The 12,927-nt window shown below is 42.2% G+C and overlaps 1 protein-coding gene across 1 annotated transcript; it reads left to right on the top strand.

Moving 5' to 3' along the window:
* Positions 1-2,567: 2,567 nt before the first annotated feature.
* Positions 2,568-3,732, top strand: LOC110588744 (uncharacterized protein FLJ45252). The gene has a single exon (XM_021699121.1). It carries the CDS (start codon positions 2,719-2,721, stop codon positions 3,730-3,732), a length of 1,014 nt encoding a protein of 337 aa, XP_021554796.1. The 5' UTR covers positions 2,568-2,718.
* Positions 3,733-12,927: the final 9,195 nt, after the last annotated feature.

Raw genomic sequence — 12,927 nt, forward strand, 5'->3', positions numbered from 1 at the left:
TCTGCTGTAGTCACACTACACCTTCTTGAAAAAGAATGAAGAGGTTAAGAGACTTGGCCTTCTCGGGAAAATCCTTTAAACGTAGTTTTCCAACCCTAGAAAGCAGATTCCTGCTGAAAAATAGAAACATGTCTGGCGTTGTTTTGAAGAACAGGAAACAAGTTTCCCCTTCAGACTCAATGTCACAGGGTTTTTGTGACTGGGCTTGTGAGTTTTTGAAAGTTCTTGAAATTTTAGGTATGATTTTCCTATTATGTAATATCGAGGTCCCAGAATATGCTAATTTGACAGGCTTCCAGTTGACCAAGAACCCGCTTTTTAAAGTAATTTGGTTAGGTTAAGCATGTTCTTCTATCCCGTCCAGCTCTGGATATGGTCTCCTCTACCTGGTATTTGATAGTTCTCAAAGTGTAATCCAACATTGCAGGCATCCAAAGCGCCCCTGGTTCTGTAGGTAGCTGCTTGTTGGCATTCTCTGCACACAAGCAGATCTGACCGAATTCAATTTAAATTTCCCAAAAACACTAACTCCAGTCAAACTAGTGTTTGGTTTTCCTTATTGATCGGTATGATGTCAGAATTGGTCATTGGCTTGACTAAGTTTACCATTTTTCCCCTAAAAGATACTTTGCTCTCCCACAGAACCAGCTTGATAACGCCAGCTTTTGGGGTAGTTTTGGAAGATGAGAAATTGTGCCTTGGTTTTGGCGACTGAAAACTTTGTCTAGCTGATGCTATGTTAGAAAGTGGTTCAAGGAGTCTTGGGGGAGGGGAGCTTCCATGCCCCTTTGCTAGGCATATCTTATTTTGGAAAGCCTCTTTGCCCCCTCTCATTTGAATTTCCTCCCAGAAATCACCACCTAGGAATCACAGTGACAGAACTAATAACAATATACTTGCCTGAGAGGTTAGGATTATGTCTCTTCACATATACTGCAAAGAGAGAAGATGTTCCGTGTGCTTCCTATCAGCTGACTAACGCTTTCATATCGCCACGCGGGTGCGCATACTCAAGCTGCAACGCAAAGAAAAAATGTATGCTCTTCAGAATCATATTCTTCAAACACTACTCAGAAAGCTGTTTGGCACCAATACAGAATTTCACTTAAAGACTCCTAATTGGAAATTCATTGATTGCATTCAAACTCAGAAAACGAGGGGGACACCCACCTTTTTTTGTTTCTGAGAACAGTATTTAAGATCATTTAAGATCAGAGCTGTTTAAAAAGAAGCACTGCTAAAAAGTTCTAGAATTCCGAGAACTGTAGTATTTTTGTACAGTATCTTCTAAAATGTTCCGATCTCTCTCTACATCTCTTTACAATGTAACGTCTCTAAGTGACTGGTTTCCCAATAAACTGATTTTGATGCCGCTTCTGATGTGTTCTGTGTGCTTAATTCAAGCAGAAACCCTAGCAGGGGATAATTGTTAGCAGAAGTTTCTACTAGCTAATGATTTGCCTGGAAGGAGAGGGTAACATGGGGAGGGGTTGATGGAATTACCTCAGTACAGAGGTTCCAAGCCATCTACAGAATCCAAAGCATTGTACCGAATGCCTAGTGGGTTGGGAAACCCATGATGAAATGATCTCTTTACCCCCAACCGCCCTTTCTCTGGATTCTTCTTACTTAGTTACATATGCCTTTTTCCTGCCCTCTTGCTAACATGTGCCCAATGACATACTTCTAACCTGCTAATATTTCTTGGAAGGTAAGCTCTCTTGCATTCTGATAATTGTCTATTTGATTTTAAAAGCCAGAGCACCCTGAGGCACGTCTATCTAGCTAGAAGTAGACTAGTATATTAGAGTTCGCAAATATCTCTGCAGTTACCCATGTGTTTTGCTCCTTCTGCTTAAAGAACTTTGTGATAGATTCATTTAAGCGGAGGAGATCTTTGCTAGCTTAGAAGATTGAAAACAAAAATTCCACAGCGACTCCAGCTGAAGGAGATTTCTTTAATATGATTTTGAGTATGTCTCCTCCCCTTAGAAAGCGCCTCCAGTATTGGCATTTGGGGCACTCTTGTGCTCTTTGAGTAGTGCTCATGATGTAAATCTTGCATTTATCAAGCAGCTGTGCTCTGCTGCTCTTCTGGGGGGGGGGGGGGGGGGGGTTGGGATTGAGAATCTGTCCTCAGATACAGGCAGTGTGGAGCAGATGACCACATGTCCGCTACTGAATTGCATTTGTCCCCAGACAGTATTTCTACATAATCCAGAACTGCCACGGTGTATGTGGAGATGAGCGACTGGGTTTGTTTCCATCCCACCCTGAGCCAGTGCCAGGTAGAACAGGAGGCAGTGCCTGGCCCCGCGAGTCGGAGCGTTGTGTGGTTATGCTGAGTGTCTGTGTGCCCAACATCGTCATCTCCTTTCCTGTACACTGTGCCTGTCATGTTCCAAAATGTGAGACAGTGACTGCTTGTGTTCCAGTTTGTGTGCCGTTTCCTTGCCTGACTTTTATTGTTCTGTTTTTCCTTTTCCATTTCAACCTTTATTATTTGGTCCCACAATGTTTCTGCCGCGGGTTGACCATTTTAAATGTTCTGAGGAGAGTTGAACTGATCTATGCATTAATTCTGCGTTTTGTGCTTTTCTAGGTCTCCAGAGAGAGCCCAATCCCTGTCCTGTAATAACTGTAGAGCACTTTAAAGACTCAACCGGTATTAAAGGCCTTCCCCTGTATCCAGACCCCTCGAGAGTACCTGGCACGAAAATGCAGAACAATTTAGAATCTGACTACTTGGCCCGAGATGGCCCTTCAAGCAACAGTTCATTCCACAGCAGTGAAGAGGAAGGGACTGATCTCGAGGGGGACATGCTGGACTGCAGTGGGTCTCGACCACTCCTCATGGAGTCTGAAGAAGAGGATGAGAGCTGCAAGCCTCCACAGGGGAAGCTGGGAGGAGCTATTCTGTTCGCTCAGCCAGAGGTCTCTACTGAGCAAGCAAAGGCAGGTCAGGGTGGCAGAAAGAACCAGTTCCAAGCCCTCCCACAACCAACCACGGACGGTCTCGGGGAGCCGGATGTTTTTGCCACAGCCCCCTTCAGGAGCTCAAGGGTTCCAGCTGATGACATGGATATTTTCTCCAAAGCCCCATTTGCCTCCAAGGGCAGTGTGGCTCCTTCCCAGCCAGAGGAGGCGGACGTGTTCTTGAGAGCTCCTTTTACCAAGAAGAAGAGCATGGAGGAGTTATCAGTTGCCCAGAGCGCCTCCCAGGAGTTGCCTGGGCAGGCCAGTCTCCTCAGTCAGACTGATGAGGTCCCTTTGCTTCCAGGCCTTGAGAGAGCAGCGTATGCCCCCGTCCGAGCTCAGTACTCCATGGCTGCTTTCGTCCCGCAATCTAACCCCCCCTCCCATTCTGCACAAACAGCAGACCATCCTGACAGCATCTCTCCCAGGGGATCCTCCCTGGAATCTGGGGGCCATCCTAATGACAGAAACAAAGGACCTCAGCCCCAGAAAGAAGCTGTCTCAGGCCCCGTGGCTGGCAAACCATTCCGCCCCCAGTCTTTATCCAAATATTCCCGTCACTATAGCCCAGAAGATGAGTCAAGTCCAGAAGCCCAGCCCATCGCTGCCTACAAAATTGTTTCACAGACCAACAAACAGTCGATAGCTGGCTCTGTTTCCATCACATCCCTTTCCTCCAGGACTACGGAGCTGCCAGCCGTGGATCCATTTGCTCTAGCACCCTTTCCTTCAAAATCAGGCAAGCAGAAACCTTAGGAGCGATACCTGAGCCTTCAGGCCTTTTGTCTTTACCACCTCCCCCCACCCCGCCCAGTACCTACCACATCACTCCCAGCTGAGCCTGTCTCAGAAGAGATACACCAATTACTATCTTTCAGTTCCGTATATCAGAGCAGAATTTCTGCGGACAACAAACTCAGTTGCAGTGATACTTAGTTGAAACCCCTTTAAGTTATGCTCATTTCTTTTGTTTATATTGATTTCTGGACTTGCCCACATTTCCATCTCCACCTCCGCCCAGAACTCTGCTCTCTTTTTTTGCCCCAAGACTGTTTAAATCCAGAAATACTTCACCCCAACCCCAAAGGGGCCATGTTACTGCAATTTTTGTTTTCCTGCAGTTCCTGTTCTGAGTCTTACCCATTGAGGACTCAAGATTAGTCCCTTCAGGACTTGATTTAATTCTCTTGCAAAGGGAATATTTATGGAAGGAAATGCAAGATAAAAATCCTGCAAATCAAGAGGAAGTGTAATCCTGCAGATACTAATCATTCCTGTAAAACCAGCAGCTCTACAGAGGATTCTCTGGGTCTGTTGCGGAGTCTTTGCGAGCCAGGCTGGCCTCTCACACGAGTGTTTGTGGGTGTGTAACCTGTGTCAGACCCTTTCCTATGTAGAAATGCGAACAGATGAGATATCTGTGCTCATGTGGAACAGTATTGAGCCTTCCCACGCCCATGCTTTTTAAATCACTATGCACAGGTATGTGTGCGTGTGTGTGTGTGTGCACGCACACATGCAGGGATCGGTTTTCCTTTAGGTAAATCCTGTCTCACTATGCCTACCTCCACAATCACTCATTTACTGGCATTTGTCTCCTGACCTAACTGAGTTGAGCCCTGTTTTTACTTAGTTCTGTCTTGTGGCAAGATTGAATCCATTGGAAGGTGTAGGAGAATCCTGCTGAAACTGAGGTTTCACGGAGTAGATGTTTTCCTCCAAAGTTTGCTATTTGCTATTAACAAATTCTATTTACATGGTCTTAAAAAATTATGATTTTTTCCCCTCAGAACAATAGTATAGAGCACGTTGTCCCAATTCTAACCATTGGGTATGTGGTCTTAGTAATATTTTAAAGTACTTAAAAACCTTAGGTCTGAGCACTCCATGCTGTCCTCATGACATTAACATTAATTAATCATGAGACTAGGCTACAAATTAGATTTGCATACTTGTTTTTGTTTTCCAATTCCTTACTACCTTTCTCCACTGCCTCTTGAGGAAAAATAAATCTGAGACATGTAAATCAGTTTGAGAGAAGAGTAAAGAGCTGAATCAGCTATCCATGAAAATTTAATTCTCTATCCTCTGTAGATGTCGAAGTAGGCCAGATAGGTGACTGACTTTTTGAAATGTCTTCTATTTCTGGAAAGATCTGACTTATTCCCAGCTGTTTCCATTCCCCTTATTATTAGTGCCCTAAGGTGAAACTTGTGTCTCAATGGGAAGATCTCTGCTGAGAAAGTTCAATTTAATGGAAAGAGCTGCTGCACCATGTTTCAACCTGAAAGCTTCCAGTGACTTGTAATCGATGTCAGTGATGTCTCCATTAGCTAGAAAAGTTGGGAGAGTTGCTTACCAAACCAGATTAATGATTTAAGAATTGGAAATTCATCCAAGGATCAAGCCTGAATGCCAAACTCTATTGCAGTTGATTAGGTGTCATACTCTTTAAATTTGAAATTCAGGAATCTTAGGGATAGAATATGAACAGCAACTTTTCAAGACATTTTTCTAGTTTGGTCTCCACCTATTTCAAACGTCCAGGTTAAAGGATAAATAACTGGCACTGGATCAGGGCTATCGGCAATGGTTTTACAACTGAGGTTTCAACCACGCCAGTCTTTCACTTTGGTGAATGTGAAATGTTCCTTCTAAGAGTTTGCCTTTCTCCCCGTGATTATTTCTGATGTTTTTTGTGTGTAACAGTGGATGCAAAATCATCTTTCCAGTTGAATAAACAGTTTGGGCTAAGGCATATGGAACTTTGCACCCCAGCCTCTTCCCTTGGCCATTATCAAGTAAAGCCCTCCAAGGCAGGAGCTAAGAGGATGGGAATATTCAGGGAGAGTTCTCATCCCAAGTCAGGAACTCTTCAAGTGGAAGGTCATTCTCATTCACTCTTCCATATACTCAGGATTACCTCTGTAATAGCCCTGCAAAATGTCTTTCCTTTGGTTATTTAATCACTTCTTCATAATCAAGTAGCCATTTTAGCCCTTGAGGTAAAATCAAAATCATAGTGATTTTAGCACACCGTTGAATCATTTGTCAAGCATGGGCTTGTAACCCTTTTTTATTCTCACTGGAGACCTATGATGGGTGGAGACTCTAAATACATTCTTTGAATAGGAAGTGAACGTAAACACATGCAAATTACTTGTGTTCTTACTGAGTGATGCATGAAAATTTTTGACTATATTACATTAATTATTAGCTAATGATTAGTAAATTCTGCACTGATCTTTGGATCATATAGGGTAAATGCATCATTTAAAGATAAAATATTCTTCCCAGAGGCCATTCTGGATCTGGAATTCTAGAAAATTTAGTGTTAAGGGAATTAGGAGTGCTCAGGGTGCTTTGAATTAGTAGCAAATGCATGTTTCCAACAACTATACTGCAATAAGTTAACATTAAAGAGAAAAGATATATAGTCAACAAAATGCTACACCTTTTAGTTTTATGTGTTATTTGCTTTACACATCTGATAGGGAATGCAAGAACTTGTGACTTCATTTCAGTGGAGCGCAATGAGCCAGAATATATTTAGATACAAAGAATTGAACCACAACATGCACTGATGAACTCTTTTAAAGAATCTGTGTTAAATGACTAACAGGCACTGTTGAATTAATGAAGTTATATTATGTGTGGTGGAAAATATTACCTGAATATTTACCATATATTTATCATAGCTCACATACGGCCCATTAGCTCCCAGTTCTTGTTAGATTGGAAGATGGAATGAACAAAACAAAAATCTGCAGAAGCAGATGCTGGGCAGGACCTAAGGGAATCTAGGTCATAAATTCAGTTTCATTTTGGGCTCAATCATTATTGAGTTGAAACATTCGTATGTGTAGATGTGTGTACATGTTCACGTGCCCACGTTAGGTCTGAGTTTAATCTGGCAACCAACATTTCTTGAAACTTTCGAGAAAAAATACCAGCATCTTTTGGCCCATTATTTATTTAGTAAGTTTTAGAGTACATGCACATCAGTGTTTTAAACCATTTGGTGGACATTTCACTGACTCGTAAAGTAGCAGATTTCAGTTTTACTTAAATGTAATCACCAGAATGCTCTGACAGTACAAATTCAATCATGCTGATAAAGAAAAATCATCAGAATGTAGTCATTTAATATGTATGCATTTTATCAAATAGGAAATGCATTTTTATAGGAAACTGCAGAAGGGTGAGATCCAACTCATTCTCTAGACGGAAGGGTGCAACTTAAAATGGAGTCACTTGGGTGCCTTTAATAAAGAAAATTGTTATTCTCTGCTGTGTCTTTGGAACTGAAATTGGAGAACACATGCCAGTCAACTTTGGAATGGCTGCTGGTCGCATAGATGCAGTTTTACCTGAGAAATTTGGAACTCAGATCATTTTGATAAAAGGTACATAGGAGAGCCGCTGGAAAGACTGCGGCTTCTAAGGAGGTAGAAGCACTTTGTAAAATGCCCAGAGTCACCCCTGGGTTCTAATCCTCCAATCCTGCCTGATGGAGTAAACATGAGGATTTTAAATGGAATCATGTAATTTAAATTCTTCGTTTTTCAGTGTTCAAACAAAAACGTTTTGTTTTCTTAAACCGTCAGAACACTTGCAAACTTGTCAAGTTCACTTAAAGATTTCAAGATGCTTGGAAATAAAAAAAGTAGTATCTGGTTGGGAATTGTCTCTGTGTTCTTTTGCTACAGGATAAGTCCTCTAGGTTGCTGAAAACAACTAGATGCCTCAGCTTAGATGTAAGAACCCACACTGGCAGTGTCTGGCTTCCCCAGGTGCCACTTTGCTCTCTCACTTCCTGGTCCTCCCTGCCTCATTTGTACCTTGACCTTTATTAGGAAACAGGCCTCATGTGTGGTCTCCAACATCCCATCTCTAAAACACTACCAGACTCAGCTCTTTCCTGCTGCTTCTCTACTCCTGCAAGTCTTCCTGGGTCACCTTCCTTGTTCCTGTTCCCACTTCATTTCCTCACTTAACAAGGGGGTATAGCTCAGGGGTAGAGCATTTGACTGCATTTCCTCACAACATTCCCCTGCTACAGCCATACCAATAAGTGGATGATGAGAGGTATGACTGAATGATCATGTCAATTTTTCTGTGCCTTTGTTATCATAAACAGTTTCTTCCTAAGTTTCAGCCTAACCTATGATAATTTCACCACACTGGAATAATTCCAAATAAGAATGAAATGGCCCACCTTCCCCATTTCTTATGGACTAGAAGAACAGATGAAGGAAGGTTGGCAGAAGTCCAGCCTACTCTGGAGACACAACCCAAAAGCATCTCTCCACCATGATCTAATACAGGCCCTATGTACCCCAGAATGCAGGGGTTTAGATGTGAAGGGACTCTGGAATAGCTTGTAAAAATGGCAGTTAACCAGCACCCTGGTGGCTCCAGTCCAGTAATCCCAGAACTTGTAATTCTGTAAGAAATTTAGTCCGAGCGGGGCGCCTGGTGGCTCAGTCATTAAGCGTCTGCCTTTGGCTTGGGTCATGATCCAAGGGATGGAGCCCCACATCGGGCTCCCTGCTCTGCGGGAAGCCTGCTTCTGCCTCTCCCACTCCCGCTGCTTGTGTTCCCTCTCTCGCTGTGTCTCCCTCTGTCAAATAAATAAAATCTTAAAAAAAAAAAAAAGAAATTTAGTCGGAGCTACTTCCCAGCAGTCTCAATATGGGTGACACTGTTTCGAGTTTATGGTAATGTTTTGTTCTTGAAATCAAGTCAATGTTATCTGCATTGCGTTATGATAGAACTGTATATGCGTGTTGAAGGGATCTGTTTGATTCCTTTTGGCAAGGAATTGCAGAAATGGTTTTTGGTTTTTTTGTTTTTGTTTTGCAGAAATGGTTTTTAACAATGTCAGTTATAAAGTGAGACTTTGGGAGGGAGAGAAGACAATGTAGCCTTTTCACTCTGAAATGGCAAAACAGTTGTATTCTCTGAGTCTACCAAAGACTCCCATTTGAGGATTGTGAATGGAGAGGGTATGTGTGTGTGTGTGTCCTCATGCTTTCTGCCATGGTGTTAAGACCTCCTTAGGAAGGCGTGTGTGTGTGTGCGTGTGTGTGTGTGTCCTCATGCTTTCTGCCATGGTGTTAAGACCTCCTTAGGAAGGCATGCAAAGAATATCAAGTAGTGACAGTAGGTAGTTGGCTTGAGTGAATTCAGTCCCATTTGCCAACAACTCAAAGAACTGGAGTTGTTTTAGATAAAGGTGGGGAAAAATCAGCCATTGCCTTAGCCTGTTTCCACAGTAAGCATGCTCTTCTCATCCACAAGGATGAAACTTGGCCTGAACCCCTGGCTCATGTGTGGTGGTGGACTGGCAGTAGTGACCAGAACAGCACAAGGCCTGCAAGATGTTCCTTTGAAAGAGAGAGTGTTTGATGTCATTTGTTAGGGCACAGAAACCAAACAAAGGCCAAGGACCATGCTCATTCCATGGAGAAGAGGTGAACTCTGCTGACAAAACATTTTGAGTTGACTTGAGGAAGTCGACCCAGCTGTAAGGAATACTGAGGTCATCAGACCCCAGGAAACAGTATGTGCACACAATCTCAAGGGCTGTGAACATGGGAAAGGAAGGGAAAAAGACATTTATAAAGTCAATCTTAACAGTTTTTGCGATACCTCCTATTTGCAGACTATTGGATTTATGTTATTGCACTCTCCGTGTGATCTATCTTATGTATCTGATAGTTTTTATGAATAATTGTTTTGAGTTGTAAACTCTTACACACTTTATTAAAATGGACCTAATAAAAGTAAATGGTTTATATTTTGTATTATTTCTTAAGTCAGATCTTCCTAGGATTGAAGGGTTCCATAAGTGCCTTTTACAGTACCAAGCCTAGTTTTGTGTTTTTAAGTTTCAAAGAACAACGTTTGGTTGGTTGGTTGGTTGGCTGGTTGGTTGGTTTCCAATGCCAGCATTGTTACTTCCTGAGACCTACTTTCCATTCTATATGTTACATGGAGACATAAATGAAATAATAAAAGACAGCGGGCCTGTATGGACTGAGCCAAGAAAACCACAGAGCTCCCTATTGTAAACTTTACTGTGAGCTCCTAAAATACGTTATCTGAATATGACCTGCATCAGTATTCAGTCCTTTTTTTTTTTAAGATTTTATTTATTTATTTACTTACTTACTTAATTTGACAGAGAGAGGGCAAGCACAAGCAGGCAGAATGGCAGGCAGAGGGAGAGGGAGAAGCAGGCCCCCTGCTGGGCAGAGAGCCCTATGTGGGGCTCGATTCCAGAACCCTGAGATCATGACCTGAGCGGAAGGCAGACGCCTAACTGACTCAGCCACCCAGGCGCCCCCAGTATTCAGTCTTTAAAAAACAAACAAAAAAATCCCTTAAGAGACCAGCATTAACATAACAAATTAAAGAGCAAAGTCTTGGAAACAACAAACAAAAAAACCCAGACTCTTAACTATAGAAAATTAACTGGTGGTTACCAGGGGAAATGTAGGTGGGGGAGGGGTGAACTAGGTGAAAGGGATTAAGAGTACACTTACCTTGATGAGCACTGAGTAATGTATAGAATTACTGAATCACTATATTGTACACCTGAAACTAATATAACATTGTATATTAATTATACTGGAATTAAAATAAAATTTAAAAGTACACAAAGTACATACATACGCAAAGAAAAGTCTTGAGGAGAAATGAATTATACCTAAGAATCTTATAATCCATAGTGTGGGACAGAACCTGCCTGCTTATTTCCTCTCCAGATTTGAGAAAATAACAGTAATATTTGAGCTTTAATGAGTTTTGACATCCATCATTCAGGGAGAATTGGTAAAGGGCTGAGTTCAGGTCTGAGTTCAAGCTGGTAATGGTGTTCAAAGAAGATCCAGGCATCCAGAGAGTTCTGGTATAATATACATGAGTAAAAATCAAAATTGCCTCCTTTTTCTAAGATTTATCTAAGATCTGGTTCATCTCTCTTTAAATATATGCCCCACCTCATTCTACAATGTGAAGTTCCTGTGCTTTTTCTGTTTCAAGTTATCATTAACCAAGAGTGCAATCTTCCTTGTCTGTGACTTGGCTTGCTCTCAGGGAAGCATCACTCCCACTGAGGTAGATGCAGGAAGCACAGCCTTCTGCAAATGTGGACAGACTCACCTGCAGTGACTTAGCTCTGTCTTCCTTGTAGGGAGAGCCAAACTTAGAAGCTCCAGCTCCCACAGGGTGCTATCGTTTGCATTCACCCTTTTGTGCCAGCCCTGAGACTGGTTACACTTTATTAATCTCCCATGTAACACTTGCAAGTTCATATAAAATGTGACCATGCCATGGGACACTCAGTCGGTTAAGCATCTGCCTCTGGCTCAGGTCATGATCCCAGGACCCCTGCTCAGCCGGGAACCTGCTTCTCCCTCGTGCCTGCCGCCCCCCCTACTTGTGCTCTCTCTCAATCTTAAAAAAAAAAATTGACCATGCCATGAGCTTGAATGGAAATGAAAGGAGAACTAGGGAGTTTGCCAGTGGGGGACATGGATGGAGAAGGGTGAATGGGGGAAGTACTTGAATATGGTTGTACCTTAGCAGCTAAGGAGAAACGATCTGTAGGGAGGGGGGCAGATGAAGATGAAGGAATAAGAGAGAGCAAAGTAAATGGATAGCAAGCACACCCAGGACCCAGATCTTGGTTTCTAAATGAAAGGAACCAGGCCTTCGTGGAGAAATGGCTGAGGGCAGGAAATACATAAGGTGAACTAGGAGTATCTTGTACTGCTAGAGAGTAAAGAAGTGCTGGGGGGGGGGGGGAAGCCACAGGCGCACAGGCACCAGTCTGAAAGAACTGCCGATGTTCAAAGCTGGAACAATGGGATCAACAAAATAAATAACATAATCTTAGATTATAACAAAATATAAATACCCCACAGCCCATACTGATATAAAGATGATTGAAAAAATAAATAGGGAAGACAAGATATATCTCTCACGTAGAAGAATTTCAATGAATTTATGTAGGTCTCCTGCCTCCAAAGTAGAGCTTAATTCCACATACTTTGAAAGCTGGCTGTGCTTCCAAAAAATAGTGTGTGGAAAGGGGAGATGGAAAGAGTAACTTCACAGTGGAAAAACCTAACCACTACCACCTCAGCCAGATGATCAAGGTTAACATCAACAGTGATATCTCGATAATATGTACCCTTAATATGATGTGATGAGAAGGGTACATTACCTCCATGGTCCTCCTCTCCAAAACCCAGTAATCCCAGTCTAACCAAGAGAATAACATCATACAAATCCCAATTGAGGGACATTCTACAAAATACTTGACCAGCACTCTTCAAAACTGTTAAAGGCATTACAAACAAGGGAAGTCTGAGAAACTGGTACAGGCCAGAAGATGCTAGGAGATATGACAAGTTAGTGTAATATATCCGGATAGGATCCTGGTGCAGAAAAAAAGTATTAGAGAAAAAGTAGTGAAATCCAAATAAACTGTGGAGTTTGCTTAATGTTGGCTCCTTAGCTGTAATAAATAGTAATGTTGGTTCCTTAGTTTTGGCACATGTATAATGGTAATGGAAGATGCTATCAGCAGGGGACACTGCTTAAGGGATACATAGAAACAGTGTGCACTGTCTTTGCAACTTTTCTGTAAACCTCATGGTACTTTAGAATAAAAAGTTTGCTTAAAAAATAATAAGCTGGGCAAAGTCCCTAAGGAATGGCAAGAGGAGTAAGGAGTGGGGTGGATCCAGAACACAAATGAAGTTAATGGTTTTGGGTAAGGAAGATGCCTCTTCTGCTCCGGTAAGATTAATGCAGTGTCAAGGAGGAAAAACTTTTCCTCTGCACTCTCCAGTTATTTTCCTAGGGGCCTGCAAATTAAATTGCCAAAAAGACAGATTAATAAAAGAAAAATATTTTTATTCACATACTTACACGGGA

The sequence above is a fragment of the Neomonachus schauinslandi genome, chromosome 10 (genome assembly GCF_002201575.2).
Source record: "Neomonachus schauinslandi chromosome 10, ASM220157v2, whole genome shotgun sequence".
NCBI classification, from domain to species: Eukaryota; Metazoa; Chordata; class Mammalia; order Carnivora; family Phocidae; genus Neomonachus; species Neomonachus schauinslandi.

Bases quoted from the DNA above. Each gene is read 5' to 3' on its own strand.
- LOC110588744 (XM_021699121.1), top strand. From the start codon at position 2,719: ATGCAGAACAATTTAGAATCTGACTACTTGGCCCGAGATGGCCCTTCA.